The sequence below is a fragment of the Cryptomeria japonica genome, chromosome 4, assembly GCF_030272615.1.
Source record: "Cryptomeria japonica chromosome 4, Sugi_1.0, whole genome shotgun sequence".
Classification (NCBI taxonomy): Eukaryota; Viridiplantae; Streptophyta; class Pinopsida; order Cupressales; family Cupressaceae; genus Cryptomeria; species Cryptomeria japonica.
In genome coordinates, this window is record NC_081408.1 from 639,309,333 (window position 1) to 639,330,806 (window position 21,474).

General features: G+C 33.3%; 1 protein-coding gene across 1 annotated transcript; it reads right to left on the reverse strand.

Moving 5' to 3' along the window:
* Positions 1-16,606: 16,606 nt before the first annotated feature.
* On the reverse strand, positions 16,607-18,718 carry LOC131047753 (uncharacterized). The gene is made up of 2 exons (XM_057981545.2): positions 18,487-18,718; positions 16,607-17,338 (listed from the first exon to the last, which is right to left on the reverse strand). Exons 1-2 carry the CDS (start codon positions 18,627-18,629, stop codon positions 16,795-16,797), a joined length of 687 nt encoding a protein of 228 aa, XP_057837528.1. The 5' UTR covers positions 18,630-18,718; the 3' UTR covers positions 16,607-16,794.
* Positions 18,719-21,474: the final 2,756 nt, after the last annotated feature.

Here is a 21,474-nt window from a genome sequence, read left to right on the forward strand (position 1 = left end):
TCTCTTGTTCTTGAGCTAGTTTCTCCTCTAGTTTTTGTATTTGGAGACTTGTTTCATCATAAAAAGTTTGATCAACGTTGCTTTGTTGTTGGGTTGGATATAATTGTGATTGCCTCAGATTAAAATTTGATTGCATTGTCGATTGATATGTCAAACTTTGTTGCATCATTGGTGCTTGGAACCTTGTTTCAATAGACATGTCACTATGCAAATGCAATATTTTTGGAATTTTTCAAGGATAATGTATGATATGCAACTAAATGCAAACTAAATAAATGAGAATGCAACCTATGGCAAGAATGCAACCTATGTTTTTTTGGTTGTTTTTCAAGATTTTGACAAACTCTTTGGAATGAAAATCTAAGAAAGAGACCCTTAGGAAATTGAAATGATGTCTAGGCCTCAAAGGACAAAAGGACCAAGTGAAAAAAGGACAAATGACAAAGTCTCCCCTATATGCTTGGATACTAAGCTAGGTTTGACCAAATGATATTGATGGCAAAAAGACAAAAGTTTGATAAGGTCTAGACTTCTTAACAATGACTTAGGGTTGTATCAAAGATTTGCATTACTCAAGTATGACAAAACCTAGTTTTGACACTATATGCTAAGGGACAATTACTAGGCAAGTGACCCTAATATGATATGATAATGACCTAAGCTTCATGAAGAGACCTAGGGTATGAAATGTATGACAATGGTATTACTCTAATACAAGAGGACACATGCAAATGGATGACCCTTATTGATATGCAAAGGAGTATGACCTAGGTGGAACCTAACCTTGGTACTTGACAATGAACTTTGCAAAATGCAAACCTAGGATGAACCTAAATCTAAGTGACATGAATGTTGAGACAAGATTTTGAACAATGTTTGACAACCATGTTTGAAGGTGCTTTTTCGAATCTTGTTGAACTTTTGTTGGATGAATGTCTCTTGTGTTTAATCTTATGTTGGATCAATTTGTTTTGTTTTTGAAATGAGATGCAATTCAACTTTTGACAAGCAAAGAATACAAGATATTGCAACTTAGACTCAAGACAATCATGCTCATTTCCACATTTCTTATGGTAGGAAAGGACATTAGGTACTTGAGAGGTAGACTCATTATAGGATTCAAGGAGAATACATAGATGCTTGACCCCACAGGCTCCCCTCCACGGCACTCACTTCTCAGGGCAGCCAAGCATCAGTCCCCATGGAAATCTCCCCATGGCGAACTTAGTATCTCTTCCAAGTATCCGAATTTGTCCTTCTCAAGCAACTAGAAGGGTTTTTGGCCTCTAAAAACAAGGTGTTTAGTAAGGATTTCTGTTAAGCATTACTCCTTGATGTCACACAAGCGTGATTGAGACATTAAACCCATCAAGATACCAAACAAATGTAGTCGCACAAGCACGATTTAGACCATGAGGTCCTACTTAGATGTTGATATGAGAAAGAGTTCAAGGGTCATCACTTCCCAAGTAACTACAATTCCCACGTAACACTTCCTTCAAAGCTTTTGCTCATCGGGTATTTTTTTATAGTGAGTTAGAATGCCAAGGTATTCTAGCCGTACTCACTTTGGGTCGTTCCCTTCTCACGATTATCACTTGCTTGCAAAAGCAAAGTGGTCGGGAAGGCAGGCCCTCTAAATGTGACAAACAATCAAAGACATGAGCATGGTATCGAAGATCTGGATTTCTGATCACCCTAAAAAGGATGAGAGCATACTCTCCTACTCCAATGTCACACTCAACAATCAAAGCAAAAACATGTTCATTCCAACCTATTTAGAAATCACTAGGTGCCTAAAACATTAATAACAAACACCAAGTTTAGTTGTTTCTCCAAGGCAACCTGCAAAAACCCAAGTTAGAAGTTTGATACGCTTATTCTTTGACTTTTGAATCTGCACAAAGCATGTTAGTAGTTTGATTTATTGTCTTTTCCATGCGTATGCCAAGATTCTACATAGATAATTAGTACCAAAAACCAAAAAACAGAAAATAGAATGCAAAAACAAGACAATTTTCAAGTAAAACACTGCATTTTTACCTCTGTTCTGGACTTTACACAGGCACAGAAGTCATGACACAGGTGCAGAAGCCATGACACAGGCACAGGTTGCTTGACACAGGCGCAGGTTGCCTTACACAAGTGCAGTTTTTTTTTTTTGTTTTTTTTTTTTTAACACAAGCGCAGAATGCATGGACACAGGCGCAAAACTCATAAAAAATGGAATTGTGTGCCTTACACAGGCGCAAAATGTCTCACACAGGCGCAGAAGTCTCCAGAAAACCCTGCACGACCTTGTTTTTGGGTTTTTGGCCTGCAAATCAACTTGAAAGCACTCAAAAACACAGTTAAGGGGTTAGATGGTTAGTGTTCACGTCGGGTTCACCAATTAATGTACGTTAGGAAATAGGAAATCATCACAAGCAAGATAAACATACTAATCAATAGCTCAATCACAAAAACTCATTGCAATGATCTATCCTAAACAACACTCAATAGAGACATGAAATAAAAACATTCAAAAGCAAAGATTATGCAAACCAAAGATGTGATTTGAATGCTCCTTCATGCGGCTCCATTGTTCTTCTTTCCTCTTCAAATGGTTTGGTTGTGGATCTCACCTACAAGTGCATACACATAATTGAAAGCAAGTAGACAAGATTTTTGATCAAGAGTACTAGAAATGTGATTCGATTGTCTGATTACCAATTATTAATTAAGGGTCAAGGGATTTGATTGAAGAAATTCATCCAATTTATAGATAAATTGGAAAAATGATCAAATTAGCATGATAATGATTCGAATGGAAATTCAAATCAAGAATAGCAAAATTATGACATGTTATGACAAATTGCTATGCAAGGATTTATGACAATTTATGACAATTTATGACAAATTGCTATGTAAGGATTTATGACATGAATTTGAAATAGAAATAGACATTTAGGAATTTAGGAGAAATTAGAAAATTAGGTTAGAAATGATGACTTGGAAATTAGGAATTGATGCAAATTAGGTAAATTAATTAATAATTTCTCATTCATTAATTAATTTACAAAAATAGGAGGAATTAATTAGCCAATTAAATAAACATTTAATTGTGACAAGAAGACTTAGGATAAATAAATAAATTATTTAACCTAAAGGGAAAATGCCAAACAAGATTAAATGAATAAATCATAAAACCTTGGAAGATGAATTAGAAATGCAAAGATGACAATTAGGTCTTGACAAAGGATAATTGATATCGATTCGATCATGATTTTGAATTGATAAATGACCAGTGTTGATAAATGATTTGATTGAGAAAATGCGCCAATTGACGAGGAACAATGACAAATTGATCCAAATTGACACGATTGAGAAGGACGATGATCGATGACAAATTGATCGTTAAATGACAAGATCGAACATGACAACGATCGATGACAAATCGATCGTTAAAATGACAAGATTGAAGGATTGATGATAAATCGACAAGATTGATAAGAGGACAACGATCAATGACAAATCGATCGCAAGATTGATAGGAGGACAAAACCCTAAATTAGGATTGACGATGTCCAAAATAATGACAAATGAGCATGCACATTGATGCAATAAGATAAGATTGATCAAAATCATGACTGGATAGCGTTGTCAACAAGACCAAATTCGAGAACGAGATAAATGAAGAATGTAGAAGAATGACTCGATGTTCGCAAATGATAAAAACCAAGTACAAATCATAGTAGAAATGTTAATGAGACGCAAAAACCTAAAATGAGGCAATGCGCCAATGTTAAAGTATGACTCCGCAAGCGTTGACCATTTTTAGGTGTCTACACATATATGAAGAACTAAATTTCCAGGGTTCTTTCCCATAGTATTATCTAAACTGCCTCGTGGAAAAATACCAGCCTTGAGATGTTGAAGATTCTCGGCCAATGTTGGAGAGAGATGGACGAAAAATTGAGATAATAAACAAGAGTAGAATGTAATATGACAAAGAGAACAATTACTTTGCTATAAATTTTATGTATTCATAGATATAATTTATACATAGTTCAATTATGAAGAACATAACTATTGCTCATTTTATAGAAAAAAATTCAAAGATCATAACTCCTTTGTTCTTTTTCTGCTATACAAAACCCTTGTTCTTCTTTTTTCATTGACTACTTCTGCAGTCTAATTCCGGGCACACCTTTTTTTTTATACATACACTTTTAAAACTACATATATTGTCTTTCTATTCGTATGCCCCATGATAAACAAAAAACATATTAAAATGAAGTTTCTAGACCACCGTGGAAAGATCTAAGAAGAAGATTTTGCAATAAAAAACATGTTGGAATTTGTCCTTTTCTTGATCAGAAGAATGGAGATGACAAGACAATATATAGTGAGAGGAAGAAAATAGATACAAAAGCATTAATTTTGGTAGTTAGTGATTAACTCCAGTACTCTCCCTTAATCACAATTGCCATCTATGATACCCAAATTGTTTATTTGATGCATAAAGCTTTCTTTTCCGAATGCATTGGTGAAGATGTCTACAAATTGATACTATGACCTGAAATGTTCCAAAATGATTTCTCCATTTGTGATCAACTCCCTGATGAAGTGATACCTTCTATCTATATACTTACTTCTTTTATGAAAAATTGGATTCTTTGACAATGTTATGGCTAAATTGTCACAATAGATCTTTGTTGGTCCTTCTTGTCTATACCATAATTCTTTCAATATTATTCTCATCCAAACTACTTGAAACAATTTCCTAGTAGTTGTTACATAATCCACTCAAGTTGATGAAAGCATAACTTTAAGTTGTTTTTTTGAGGCTCATGATACTACACCTGATCCAAAGTAAAAAACATAGCCTGAAGTACTATTCCTATCATCTATACTCCCTTCACAATCACTATCAGTATATCCTATCAGCTTGAAATCCTTTGACCTTGTGTTAAATATTCTATAATTCCTCGTTCCACTAACATATTTCAAAATTCTTTTTCCAGCTTGCCAATGTGATACTTTTGGATACTCCATGAACCTTGAAATGAGACTAAATCCAAACATTATATCTATCCTTGTTGTTGTTAAGTACATGAGACTTCCAACAAGTTTTTTGCACAAAGTTGAATCAACTTTAGATCCTTTATCATCCTTGCTCAATTTCAAACCTATGACAATTGGTGTTGGGGTTGATTTACAATTTATCATGTTAAACCTCTTCAAAATATCAGTTGCATACTTTGACTGTAAAATGAATATACCTTTTTCATTTTGATTTACTTCAGTGCCAAGAAAGTACTTCATTAAACCCAAATCAGTTATCTCAAATTCTATTTTCATAGCTAATTTGAACATGTCAATTGACAAATCATTTGTGAATACAAAGTCATCAACATATAAACAAACAATTATGATCTCACCTTGCTCATTCATGTTGTTATACAATGTAGACTCACTATTGCACCTATTGAAGCCATTTTGCAAAAGATGAGTCAATTCTTCTATACCATGCTCTTGGGGCTTGTTTGAGTCCATATAGTGTCTTCTTGAGCTTGTAAACCTTGTTTTCATGACCCAAAAATTCAAATCGAGGTGGCTATTCTACATAGACCTCTTCTTCTAAAATGCCATTCAAGAAAGCTAATTTCACATCCATTTGATATACTACCCACTTGTTTTGAGCTACTTTGGCTAGTATTGTTCTCATAGTGTCTAGATGAGCCACTAGTGCAAATGTATCATTGTAGTCTATCCTGGGTTGTTGTGAATAACCTTTTACTACAAGTCTTGCCTTTTGTCTTTGCACATTACCATTTGCATTCAATTTAGTTTTGTAAACCCATTTCACACCTATCAATTATTTTCCTTGTGGAAGGTTAACTGACTCCCATGTTTCATTCTTTTCATTAGCGTCTATTTCTTCATTCATTGCATGTACCTATTTTTATTCCTTAATAGCTTCTTTAAAATGAATTAGATCACTAACATGTGAGTATAAAGGAAAAAGAGAATTCTAACCTGCATTATTTCCACCTTCATTTCGCTCATAAATCTCTCTTAAACTTCTAATTTTTTGTCTCCTTGAGCTTGCTATTTTAGGATTCGACATGTCACTTGAATTTGTTGAATGTGGGTTGGATGGTCCAGCACCAAGACTGCTATTTAATGATGGAGTTTGTTGCATATTTGATGGTGTATTTGTTTGTATTTGTGGGGTTGTCCTTACACTTAATGGTATCATTTGATGTCCACTTTGTTGACCTTGAATAACTATAGGAGGAGTCATATTTGAAGGAGTAATTGCTGATATTAAATCTTTATTTTCTTCTTGTGGTAAATTGGCTACAATATTGATTCTTTTATCCAGAGTTCCATCCCATGCTTCATCTTCTACAAACTGCACATCTTTGCCGATAATAACCCTTTTGCTAATTGGATTGTATAGCTTGTATGCCTTTGACTCATCACTATATCCCATAAATATACATTTTTCTACTTTTTTGTCGAACTTTCTTCTTAACTCATTTGGTACATGTGCATAAGCCACATATCCAAATACTCTCATATGAGAAAAAAATTGTTTTCTTCCACTCCATGCTTCTTCCAAAATCATGTTAATGACACTTTTGGTGGGACACCTATTAATTATATATACTACGCATGTTACAGCTTCAACCCATTATTTATTTAACAAATGTTTTGCCTTCAACATGTTTCTTGCCATTTCCATAATTGTTATATTTTTCCTTTCAACTACACCATTTTGTTGAGGGGTGCATCTAGTGGTAAACTGCTTATGGATTCCATGGTCTTCACAAAATCTAATGAAGTCATTTGAAATGTATTCACCACCTCTATCTATTCTCAATGCTTTGATGTGATGCTCACTTTGCTTCTAAACTCGAGCCTTGAATTGACAAAAATAATCAAACATCTCATTCTTATGTTTTTGAAAGTAGACCCATATTTTTTTTGTGAAGTCATCAATGAATATCAAGAAGTACTAGTTCCCACCAATTGAGGGTGTTTTCATTGGTTACACAAATTTGAATGAACTATCTATAATGGTTTGTTTGCCCTTATTCACTTTCCTATTGGGAATGATTCTTTATGTTGTTTACCCAAAATGCATGCTTCACACATTCTATCCGGTTTTCCTATTAGTGGCAACCTCTTCACCATTCTTTTTTTATGCAATAAGTTTAAGCTTCCAAAGTTGAGATTCCCAAATCTTATATGTCATTACCAATTTTTATCTTTAATTTCAGCTTGATAAATTAATTGGAGAAGTGCTGCAACTTTTTCTTTAGGTACTTGTGGGTTCATTTAGGGGTGTTCTTGAGCAAGCTCTACCCTCAAATCTAGTTTTATCCTTAGGGGAAACATTCTATTTCTTGTCATTTGGACTTTTCTATGAGATGATTACTTGAAAATTTATCTAAAATTGTGCATTCTTTGTTTTTGAAATAGACTCTATACCTCTTTTGAATGAGCTACCCTATACTCATTAAGTTATGCTTCAACATAGGAACAAAATATACATTTCAAATTAAACTTTTTCTCCCCCTTTTTGGTTGGAATATTGACACTTCCTTTACCAATGACTGAAACTTTGTTGTCATTTCCCAATGTTACATCTGATTTCACTCTCTTATCTAAACTTGAAAACATTTCTAAGTTTCCACTCATATGATTGCTACAATCTGAGCCTATAAACCATATCTATTTCTCACTTTTTTGTGCAACATTACAAGATATGAACATTTTGTCTTGAGTTTGATTTTCCTCGGTAAAATTTGCACTTTGTTTCCTAGAATCATATTGCTTCTTTCTAAATTCACTTAAATAATGCCCAAATTTCTTGTAGTAATGACATTGGACTAAAAATTTATCATACCTTTGACTTTGGGGCTGATTTTGAGTTGATGTTTGATGGTTGCCTCTTCCACTTGAGCTTGATGGGCTTCTACCTCTTCCACTTGAGTTTGATGGTTTGCTTCTTCCACCTCTATATGAATTTCTTCCTCTACTTTTAAAATTGTTCTTCCCCTGCCTCTACCATGGCTGATTGAAACTTGTGTCTTGAATGCATACTCCAAATTTGAATTTTCTGACCCACTCAGCCTGTACTTGTAAGAAATGAGAGATGCATGTAGCTCATCAACCGAGAATTGTGAAAGATCCTTTTTTTCTTCTATGGCCACCACAATAGATTCAAATCTTGTAGGTAAACTTCTTAGAATTTGTTCAACCACTCTCTTATCTTCAAGGGTTTCACCATGTGATCTGATTTGATTTACCAGTCCAATGATTTGAGTAAAAAATGAGTCTATTGTTTCTAACTCCTTCATGTAAATATTCTCAAAGTCCCTTCTCAACATTTGTAGTTTGACTATCTTCACTTTTTCCATTCCTTCGTAGGCTATTTAGAGAAAATCCCATTCTTGTTTTGATTTTTGTTGCTGGTTGAATCCTTGGAAAAATGCTTTCATGAAATCCTTGAAAGATGTAAAAGAGGGCTTTTGAGTCTTTCTTTCTATTTTCTTTGAGAAGATCCTTCTTTTCTTGACTTAAAGCATTGTATGTTGCTGTATCAACTCGTTCTGGGTAACCACTTTCTTCAAACTCCCATTAATCTTGAGAAATAAATAAAGTCTTCATTGTTGCTGCCCAATATTCATAGTTTTTACATTAAACTGTGCAATTTGTTGATTTGTAAAACTTGTTCCTGATGTTGTTGCCATTATAGGCTGCAGATTTCCTTTCTATCTCCTTTCAAATTTCTTTAAAAGCTTCATCTTAGTAACCTTAGGCTCCGATACCACTGCTGGAAAGACTCTGATACCACTGCTGGAAAGAGACAGAAGAAAAACCAAGATCATAAAACAAAACCATAATGTAATATAACAAAGAGAAGAATTCCTTTCCTATAACTTTTATGTATTCATATACCTAATTTATAGATAGTTCAATAATGAAGAACATAACTATTGCTCATTTGCAGACTCATAAAAATTCAAATATCATGACTCTCTGCTATACAAAACCCTGTTCTTCTCTTTCATTGACTGCTTCTGCAACCTATTTCTAGGCCACCTTTTTTTTATACATACACTTTCAAAACTACATATATTGTCTTCCTATTCGTATGCCCCACGATAAACAAAAAAAAAACATATTAAAATGAAGTTTATAGATCACGGAAATATCTAAGAAGATGATTTTGCAATCAAAAACATGTTGGAAATTGTTCGTTGCTTGATCAGAAGAATGGAGATGATAAGACAGTGTACAACGAGAGGAAGAAAAAAAATACGGAAGTATTAATTTTGGTCGCTGGTGATTAATTCCAACAGCCACATCTCATATAAAAATTGAAATGTTGCTTGCTTGACAATCAATTTCTCTTACACCATCAACCAACATACAAGGAATTTGCCAGCTGTTTGACTGGACGACTCAAATGACTAATCGCCTGCATTCATGGCTAATAACCTTATTCGATAAGTTTCAAATGTTCTATTAAGTAATTTTCAAGTCCGTCAAATCTCGTATATATCAAATTCAAAAAAGTCACTGTGATATATCAAACATTACTTCTACACAAACAAAAAGTTTGATATTTGATAAATCATAAATGGTTTATCCTTCATATATACGTAGTTGTAGGTACAGGAAAAGATTGTAGATTATACATTTCTTGTACGCTTACACCATTAGACTGAATTACATCTAAAACCACGAGATGTATTATTATTTTTTTTTGAGAAGGTTAATTGGGCATATGTTTTATGACCAAATTATATTTCTCATCTATCATGGTGATTCTTTAATTTGGATTCTTCGAATAAATTGACAATTTGACAACAAATGGGCAACTGTCAATTTCCTTTCTTATATACGTAGATGGCGTCCACAGATATTTCAATAAAAAAAGTATAGATCTCTTCTGTGGTCTCTCGCTGAAACTGTGTGGAAACCTAGATTTTAAGAAGTCTGTATCATACATGATAGGGCAGATTTCACTCATACCGTCAAATATTGTGAAGGATTACTTTTGTACATATCTCTAATTTTATTTTTTTATTTTTAAGTGAGCTATTTGTTTGTGAATAGTTTGGATTAAATATCTGTAATTAAAAAAGAAAAGAGATTCCAAGATGGGGATGTTATTATGGATGTTATCCATTTATGGGCATTTGCAGCTAATTAAGTGAAAGCATAGAGCACACAACACCAACCCACAGTCAGATAATACTTCAACAGCATATGTGAAATAATTAAGTTCACTAACTTACATAAAAATCAGACTAAAATCCACAGAAAATGAACTGTGAAAGTAGCATCTCCTAATACTTGATACAGTTCTGGTTAAACATTATCCTCTCCAAATTACATGAATAAGTTGCCTATAAATACAGATATCACACGATACCACCAGACCAATATTATGATTTACATTACATAGCATGGACCTAATTCATGTCCAAATGATTATCCATTTATGAGCATTTGCACCTTTTAAGTTCTTTATTCATCTATTATTACTTCTCAATCTCCCATAATTTTATACAATGTATGTCACTCTCTTGGGGGTAAATAATTATTTAGAAGTGTACCACTTTACATGGATGTAGATATTTTAATTGTAAAATTCTAAATATGTATGATTTAATAATTATTTAGAAGTGTACCACCACCCTTTACATGCATGTAGATATTTTAATTGTAAAACTCTAAATATGTATGATTTAATGTTAATTTTTATTTATTATTTTTTTCATTAAGTTCATTTTTAAGTCATAAAATTAGGTAAACATCTACTTCACTAGTACCAATAAAATTTGTGATCGTAACAATAGAAAAAATAATATTCATACCACTTGTAGAAATATAAAATCTTTAGAGAAACTAGAGAAAAAATAACTAAAGGTTGTGAATTGGATAGATTTATTGACTCTTGATAGTGCTCAACCTATTACATGAAGTTTATATAAATGTGTATGTATATCACTAGGAGATGTTAAGTATTTTTAATGGGTAGATATATAGAACTATATTCAAATAATTAATTACTATAGAATAGATCGAGGATTAAGTATATGCTATGCTATAGTGTGGATATGTTTTGAATAAGTGAATTGGGATAGGGCTCAAATCCTTGCATAGAAGTCCATTGATAATAAAAAAAGAGAGGCCTCATGAGTTGTGAGATAGCCCATCACTAAAGAACATAACAAACAAAATCCCAACACTATATAGAAACCATAAAGAAGGCCAAGAATGAGAACAACAAAACATAGTCCCTAGGAATAACAAATAGATTGTCTTACAAATTAGGAGCTTTCATAACCTTCCATTCCTAATTGACTGCATTCAATTGCTCTTGAAAAGAGAGACTTTAATATTTAGTGAACTCCTTAGTAGGACCAAAATTTGGGGAAACAACATTATCTTTACCTTTATTGGATAGCTCCAAAGCACTAGTAACAATCTTTGTGGACCTCTTTCTTTTGGCATGTTTCCTATCAAGTTCTTATTGCAAAACCTACATTAGTTTCACTGAATTTATCAACATCTCCATCCCAAAGGCCACAATATCCTCCAATTTTTCATTAAGAACATCCTACTTAAGTTGAATAACAAAGATATGCCTATCCATATTCATCCTTTCTAGCTTTGAATCCACCTTCGCCTTCAGAACATGTACCTCCTCTTATTGGAAATCACATTTATTGAGTCTAACTACAAGATCATTAGCCTACACCCACACCCTCCCATATTTATCTTTTGATGATGAATCCCTAGTCCTCACATTTTCCTCATCCAAGGCCTCCAACCAATTAATTTTCCTTTTTGGATTGTGTACCTTAGCCAACATCTATCTAATTATCTAATTCTATTTATTGTAGGAAATTCATAACTCATTAACCTTTATAGAAATATTAACAAAACTAAGCTCTCCATGGGAGGAAATATGGAAATGGGGATGAAAGACCTATGTTGACAATGAAGGATTAGGGGCATACCTATTCACATTAGGTGGAAATTCTTCAAGGATCCATTTAGAAGAAGTAGACTAAGAAGATGTAGAGTCATCTAAGATGACATCCTACTCCACATTAATCATCACATTCTTTCCCTTATCCTTCTGGGGCTAAGTAGGTCTTTTGAGATATTTTATTTTGGTCAAGCATTGAGGATTAACATGAGGGGCAAAACGTGGAGTGAACAAAGTTGAGCTGGAGATGCTTTGTAACTAGGCTGAAAAAAAATTAGTTATTTCTAATCCAAGGAAGAGTTATATTGGGGACTACAAGCAGGGGTGAGCCTCAACTGAAAATTAGTAAAATCTAAGGATCAACTCTTGATGAAGGTTTAACACATTCTTGGACCTGGTCATCACAACCAACTAAGAAAGAGTAGAGAGAATCTAGAAAGTGAAATTAATCTTAACTCCATGCCTAAAATGGTTGAGCTTAAGAAAAAGTTGAGAATAGATCCTTTTTTACATGTCATTGAGAGTCATGTACTTCATCAATGTGATGACCACATCTATCCACTCCCTTGAGAGGTCCTTGTTAAACCCACTTTGGAGCTTAGAGATCTTTTCAACACACATTAGAAATTTCTTTAAATCCTCTTTAAAGTTGCCTTTGAGCTTCTTAGGAAGTACAACCCCCTCAACTAAAATGATATTGGCTAGTGCAATGAGCTCCATCAATAGAGCAAAATATATACCCCCAAGGGATAAACTTATGATTATTTCAAATATTATTTTTTGTTATGTTTCGAAGTCAAGCTAATTATAATTTATGCATAGGTCTGTGAAGTCACACATAAATTTTTCTATATATATCAAAATTTAACCTTTTTTGTTGGAACAAGGACATCAATAATTATTCCATAGATATTTTTCAAATTTTAATTTAATAAATTTATTATTTTTCCACATGTGTAGAATAGAGAAGTTTATGTTGGTTGAAAACCTATGTTTAGTAAAATAAAAGAAAATGATAAAATAAATAAAATATATTTAAACCATACCTATTGGAATGATCATTTTGATCTATGATCTTGCAACTGAGTTTAAGTTGATTCTATTTGATTCTCAACGTGAGCCTTGAAAGCTAACAATTTGTAAAAAAATGTAGATGGAGGGGGCAAGTAAACAATTAGGGGATTAAAATGAAACCCTCTTAATCCTTCAATTGAAGGGGGGTTTGAAGGAAGTGGGGTTCAAATTGACCCCTCTACATCTCAATAAATAATTAAATATTTGGCCAATAGGGCCTTTGAATGAATGCCTCTATGTTGAGGTATTCGTTATAAGGGGCATGCTTGAGTGAGCACAAAAAAAAAGTTTGAGGAAAGGTTTCCCCTTCGTTCCAAGGGTAGGGCCTTACAAATTCTATTTTGAAAACCAATAAGTTTTTCCCATGACTAAAATTTTAATCCACTTATATGAGATGACTAGGTGCAAATTATTTGCCATTGGCCTACAACAACCTTGAGATTGGGGTATCGAATTAAGAGAATCAATATGAGTTGATCAATAAGTATAAAGTACTACTTTGGGTGGAGAGATAAAACACTAAAATTACCATTAGGCGATTGTTTCATTTATTTTGTTATTCTACATGGGTTTAGGAAAACACTAAGATGAATTAAAGGGGATCATTGAATTATATCCAATATGGAACATGGGATTTTTTCTAATGTTACCAAGGATTATAGTTTCTATGAAATGGGTCTCTAGTTGTCATTATTTGATGAATCTCCAACATATAAATAAAAATAATGAGAATATTCAGAAGAAAAAGGTTATCATGGACTGGGAATGGGTAATATTTTATATGCTACAAAAACTCAATATTATATGCTAACTATAAAATAGAGGAAAGATACTGAAATTTATTAAAATTTGACATCGATTTATAGTTGAAAAGTTTTAAAACTTAAATGTATATAAATATACCTAAAAATGCATGATACCTATGTTTGTTGTTGGTATTTGTTTGATATTTTTTTATTGTGTGTAGCATCCATGAAGTGTGGATAGTAATAGGTAAATACAATTTGTTTTCCCTCTAATGTTTTTTCTAAGATTCATTTTTTTGTTGTAATAAGGTCAAATAATTAGTATGTGGCAGTCAATATTTCTAAGCTGATGGGGCAATTTCTAGCTCCACCCCATTTTGACATGCTCAAATTTGCAGGCCTACAATCTAGGAGTTACTACTTCTAGGAAAGATTCCAAATAATTCTCTATCAAAAAAAATCTTCATGGGATAATCCGTTCCTTAATAATAGAAGCTTGATCCTCCATGGGACCCCTAATTAAGATATGAAGTCCCATCCATAAAAAATTTCCTCAAGTTCCACTTCATGAGTGGACAAGGCCCAAATCATTCCTTTGGGTCGAGCTTTCCTCTACCCTTATAGGAGATTATTCTTTCTTCTTCTTTCAATAATTTTGCCTACTATCACCAACTTCATAACTACTATGTTCATCATTTTTTCATTGATCTTTACCAGATTATCCATACCATTCTCTAGGCATTTGATCCATTCTTTTTTTCTTTCACATCTAGTGTAGTTCGGGGGCTCTCCAAGAAGTCAACCTTGGCATTTAGATTGTCTAACTCCATGTCCAACCCTAGGACTTAGTATCACCACTAGCATTTTATTCCTGAGGCCCATCATCCTCATAATCCTTAAGACTGTTCAACTCTTCAAGTGCATCATTAACTTAGGTCTCAATGAGGGGAGAATTAGAGATGGAGTCTTTAGGATCTAGTGTAATGACTATTATGCTTTAGTTTCCATAGATGTTTTACCTTAAAAAGTAATAATTTTCCATTACCAAGTCTATTCTATAATCATTATAGTATGCTTATATATGGATGATCTAAATAAAACAAAATATATATGATTGTGTGTGGAAATATGTTGAATTTATATGATTATCCTTATGTGGAATGTTCTTGTTTACTAATCTATTATGCAACACCTCAATTGGATTTTCAGAGGCAATTCCTATAGTCAATGACAATAGAGCTAGAGGTAGCTACTACAAGCAAAAGACACCATAGAGATTGAACATTCAATGCTGAGGTGTTCATCCAATAACTATCAAAAGGACTCCTATTAGATGTAGACCTCCTTAACATAGGATAACTCTACCATACAAATTGTCACTGGGATTGTTTTCTAACTGTGCATCATGGATATTTATATTTCATTAAGATTGGTTGGATAGACCAAATAGGACTCTATTTTTCTTGAATATGTTAAATTTATATGATTATCCTTATGTGGAATGTTCTTGTTTGCTAATCTATTATGCAACATCTCAATTGGATTTTTGGAGGCAATTCCCATAGTTAATGACAAAAGAGCTAGAGGTAGCCACTACAACCAAAAGACATAGTGTAGATTGAACATTCAATGTTGAGGTGTTAATCCAATAACTATCTCAAGGACTCCTATTAGATATAGACCTCCTTAACATAGGACAACTGTACCATACAAATTGTCACTAGGATTGGTTTCTAACTGTGCATCATGGATATTTATGTTTCATTAAGATTGGTTGGATAGACCAAATAGGACTGTATTTTTCTTTATGCCTTTCAAGAGTTAATAATCCTCTTCCTAAATGCTTGGAATGAGTGGAAACTAGTATAATTAGTTAGTATGAGTCAGTCTATATATAATTTGAGGTAACACTAAATATGCTCAACAACTCTTTTGAGTATAGGTTCTTGTGGTTGTAACAACATTGTACATTTTATGTCTAACAAATCTTCATGAATGAATGAATATATGAATATCTTTTGATTCAGCAATTTAATCTTACAACTAATTTGAGAGTGCATTTATCCAAGACAAAGCCCACTTGAAGTAAATGTTACTCTATGATCCATTTCTACTAGCTAGATAATTATTTTAATTTAGTGACTTATGTTCATTTTTGATAGCCTATAACATATAATAAAGTGAGAGAAAAAATATATAGTTAAAGAGTACATACAAAACCATTTTTTCCCCTCATTTTGTGCATGCTTTAAAGCCCTCGTTCATTAAACTTTGATTTCAAGCATATTTCATTCTATTAGAGAATAAAACATCCCATGATCTACCGTCGGACACCATTCTCCCGCTCATATTTCAATTTTTATGCAATCTAGAGTGGTCGATGCATAGCATTCCTATCATTCTTATAAGAGTGTGAAAGCTATTGTTGCCCAAAACTAAACTCCACTTTTCAATCCTCATCTTCTCTATCAACTCCTAAACTTATTAGTTCACTTCCAATTGTTAAAAATTACAATTTATAAATTGGAGGCCATAGCTTGAAAATGATGTAAACATAAGCGATAATAATTTATAGTGATGCTTTTTCAAATAATTTCTGTCCATTCTTTCGAATATAAAGTTAACAATCATATGAAAAACTTCTATCACATCAAATAATCAGGGAACCATTTGACAACAAAAAGTATGAAGGAAAATTTCCACAAGGAAAAGGACACCTGTATTCTAGCAAAATATTTACAATCACATGGGACTACGCAAGAAACGTGATTACGCCACCATGAGTCAAGTACAACGTAGCTCACAAACCACCTAAATTTGAATTATTAAGGCTGCAATGAGGCAACAACAAGAATACTATACAAATATATATCTTTATAAAATAGCTCTGTAAGAGCGTTAAGAAAAGCAGCATAAAAAAATTAACATGGCCCGCGTTTAACATCACCATCTGGGATGGGAGGAACCACCTCATGAGTTAATAACATCCAAAACACCTTCGCCGAGTCCTACGAGAACTCCATCTACAAAGATCCGAACAACTTGAGAAGCATATCGAGTAGCCCTTGCAACCTTGCCCTTCTTAGGCGGCGCATTGATTCCCTGCGCCTGGAACCCATTTATCACCCCTTTTGCACACAGAGCATGCAGATAGAATTTGCAGGGAGCACAGTAATATACCCAACTGGTGCCGATTTTGTTGCATGCATTGCATGTGTAAGGAGAGTTGTTGGGTAATGGCGAGGCAGATGCGAGCTTGAGGGAATGCTGAGGATGTTCCTTCATGGTGAGCTCTGGAGGAAGTTGCAAGCAGCATGGATGAATGCAAAATGAGCAGGTTGGGCAGCAAAAAGCGGAGCCGTTGGTGGCTTTTCCACATACCCCGCATTTGGACTTTTTCAGTCCGCCTGGTTTATTGTGAAAGAAGAGCTGGTGCTGCGTGTGGTATGGGTGGATGGCCGTTGATGGAGCCTTGGCACAGAATTCGTGCATGTGGAAGTTGCACCTATTGCACCTGCGTGGAAAAACATTGGACACATAAGATTTATGCAGTATAATATTCTGATTATTATTTTATACTCCAGAAGCAAAACAAACAAGGGGCCTCATCATTAATTTTCTGATTTCTATAATCTATAATGTTATTGGGCAATTGTCTTTTAAGTATTGAGTTCTATAATCCTTCTTTAGGAAAAAGAGAGTAATGGAAGAACAGCGAAATAAATGATTGTTAGACGATTGTTAGAATACAAAGTTTATTTTTTAGTTAGATGATTGATCAATATTTCATTTAATTACATATAAAAATATTAAATTATAGTTATTAAAAGAGAATCTTATAAAAACAAATTAAAACAATCTAATTATTAGTACTTTTAAACTAGAATAACTCTTTAAAAGCTACCAATAATTGAAAAATGAAACTTTTAACAATAATTTATTTAAATATCATATATTTAAATCAACAATAATTTCAATATCTCAATCATAGCAAAAAAATAAATAAAAATAAAAATTTATCTTTTTTTTATTCATTCTCGACTGCTAAACTAAATAATTCTGAAAAAAAATATCCCTTATTAAAAAAGTTAATAGATATTCTTCGTCGACTTGAAAAGTTTATTCATTCTTCAAAAGTTTAATAATCTTAAAACTCTTATAAATTTTAAGAGAGACATATCTACAAATGGATCCACTCTTAGGGAAATAAAGCACTTTTACCTAAACGTCCTTCTTAGAATATGTGGAAGGCTTCTTATTTCTAACTTGTACAGTTAGGACTTTACATTCGAAAAATAAAACATCTAGCTTATCCCTTCTTAATTGAACTTGCTTAAATACCCAACTCAAGAAGAAGCAACGAAAAGTAATATTTTATGGGAAAAGTAAAAGTAACGATCAAGCCCCAACATTTCCCAACTTTTGTTTCCCGGATCCTACAGTTATGGAAGACGATACATAATGCCCATATCAAACAGCCTCAAACTAAGTTCCTCTATTATCCATGATAGAAATAACATTTCAAAACAATCCCACGAAAATACACAAAAATGCTAAGCTTATACTGATATAAGACGTTTTACTGACAAAATTTACAGATGAGTTTTGAACCCCTTGATGTTTAAGAAAACAAGAAAAACCAAAGAAATCATAAAGTCAAACCTGTATCTTAGCCCAGCTCCATATTCCTTGCACCCACTGCAGGTGTACAGTGATTGCGCAAAGACAAGATTCAGAGAATGCTGTGGATGACTCCAATGCTGAATATCCTCACCTACTTTAGACAACATTTGAAAAGTTGCCATCAAGTCTCAATGAATCCTATTGAAACCCTAAAAGGCTTGTAATCCCAACTCAGGTCTTCCTTTGGTCTCGTTAATTTGTTAAGGACTGATACCCCTTACTTATATGCAAATCTAGAATTATAGGGTTCTTGCCCATAGTATTATCTAAACCGCCCCGTGGAAAAATATCAGAAAAATCGACTTCTGGAAGATTCTCGGCCACATCTCATATAAAAAGTGATATGTTGCTTGCTCGACAATCACACAAGATACATAACTTTTGAACGGACTACTTTATTTTATCTGTCGTTTAAGAAATTTGAGTAACTGAGAATATTTTCCAATGGAGGAACGTGGACAGGGAATTTGCCAGCTGTTTGACAAGACGAATCAAATGGCGTATCTCCTCTATCGATCATTAAAATGATCTTGTTCCATGCAGTGTTCAGAAGCCAATATTAAGTAATTTCAAGTCCGTCAAATGTCATTTACGAAGAAAACACTGTGGTATCAAACATTACCTTTTACACAAACGAAATGTTTCATATTTGATAAATCTCAAATGGTATATACTTCATATCTATTTAGTTGTATACAGCAAGATATGTAGGTACAAAAACAGATTATAGATTATACATTTCTTGTACGTTAGCAAGATATGTAGGTACAGAAAAAGATTGTAGCTTATACATTTCTTATACGTTTACACCATTATATCGAATTACAGCTAAAACGACGATGCATTATTAAAATCTTTTGACAAGGTTAATTGGGCATATGTTTAAAGCCTAAATTTAAATTGTAATCTATGGTGGCAATTCTTTACGTTGGATTCTCTTAATAAATTGGATTAAATTGAATAACACATGCGCAACTGTCAGCTGTTTTCATTGAATACGTAGAAGGCATCCATGCAACAAAAGTATAGCATCTCTTATATTGTTCCTCGTTGAAATTGTGTGTGGAAGCCTATATTTTATTTTAAGAAGGCTCTATTATACATGAAACAGCAGATTTCTCTGTTACCAATTTGCGAAAAGTGCGGATTGGATATTTCTCATTAAAAATGAAAGAAAGATTGGGAGATTGCTTTCGAGCTTTAAATTATTGTAAGATAAAGGTAATAATGTCTATAGTTTGTTCAAATGTCAAGGGAAGGCAAGCTTTATATAATATTAAATAATATGATCTTGAAACTGTCAAAACAAGTTTTAGAAAATATTAAATAAAATAGTTTTTTAATTTATGAATAAATTGGAATAGAAATCTCAAATATATTTATTTAAACATACTCCATCTGAAGTTGTTATATTTATTGAAGAGTTGTTTATTTATTATTTTAATATAATATTTTGTTTAAATACTATTTATTTTATTGTTACTTGAAAAATTTATATATTTATTTGAAAGATATTTTATTTTCAGTCAAAATTATTTAATTTAATTTTTTTGATTCAATAAGCGCTACAAGAGGGAGGAGTAGGTCCCTTATATTTATAATTAAGAATTGAAATAAGCAAAAGCATGTTGTTGATGCACAAGGACAGACATAGAGAGCACAAATGCACTGGTACACGATCAATATCGGATCTTCTTCTTCACCATGGAACCACTGAAGCCAACAAGCATTCCTATTACCTACTCCTATCCTAAAGTATCAAATACTCCAAGTTTGGCCAATGTGAAGGACTGTTAGATATTACTTCTTCCAAATCTCCATCAATTGTAACATTTGTGAGATGATCAACTCCTTTATTTGCCTCACAATACAAATGATTAATTGAAAAGAAATTAAATTTCTCTAAATGTTGCCAAATCCTCAATATCTATCCCTAAAACTTCCAGCTTGTCATGGATTTGACTTTGATTGGATTCAAACACACTTGAGAATCTCCCTCAATCACAATTTCCATCAGATTTTTGGGGATGCACAGCTTGAGGCTAGCCTTAACTTCAAGGAGTTCTATTTCATTGTTTGGTGCCCTCAAAAATCTTTTTTGATAGTCCCCAAACCAATTTACTTTAATAGTGCCTGATGATGCACCCAATACCCGAAATCCCTGGATTAGCTCGTCTAACACTATTAAAGTTCAACTCCAAGTGCCCACTAGGGGTATGAAACTATTTGGCCGAAGCCCTCTTTTCTTTGTCCTTGGGGGTAGGATTGACATAGTGCTTGGGGATCTTGATTCCTTTCCAATTTTTCATTGCTTGAGCATCCCAGGTTGTATAGATAACGTTAGTGCAGAGGGGGGGCTCTGGCATAAGTAATTCTATAATTCCTTCCTCTATCTAATGTATTACTTGCTCCATGTTTCGTTCATCTCCTCGAAAGATATGCCTATTTCATTCTTTCCACAACTATTAGAGGGCCATCTATGGGGAGACAATTCATATATCTCTCCAATAAGACTTGGGTGTGGGATGGAAGTAACTCTTAAAAAAGAGTAGATGGATGCCACCTTATAGTTCAAGAGTAGATGGTTCTCATTCTCTTCATTGGCTTTGCGCATTGGGCATTTGCTTTGCCCTAAAATTCCCAATATGTGTTGTCAATCCATAGTCAAAAATTTCTTATGTAGAGTGGTCCAAATAAAGGCCCTACCTTTGAAAGGAACAATTTGTCCTAACACAACCTTACCAGCCAGTATTTAGATGCACATCTTAAATTTAGAATATGGTAACCCAATTTAACTGAATAGTTGCTAGAGTTATCCCCACACCAAATTATTTTATCCTATGACTAAGAGAGAATGATTTTCCTACCTTTTAATTCATTCCTTAGTTCTTCTTTAGCTTGATCGGTGACCTCCAACCTCTCCAGCAATCACCAATCCCAATCATATTCATCATTAGGGGATTGAGA

What these genes read in the sequence shown, in the direction of transcription:
- LOC131047753 (XM_057981545.2), bottom strand. Translation starts at nt 18,629, where the DNA reads ATGGCAACTTTTCAAATGTTGTCTAAAGTAGGTGAGGATATTCAGCAT. An exon ending in GGAGCTGGGCTAAGATACAG is followed by an intron (nt 17,339 to 18,486) that starts GTTTGACTTTAT and finishes TTTTCCACGCAG; the next exon opens with GTGCAATAGGTGCAACTTCC.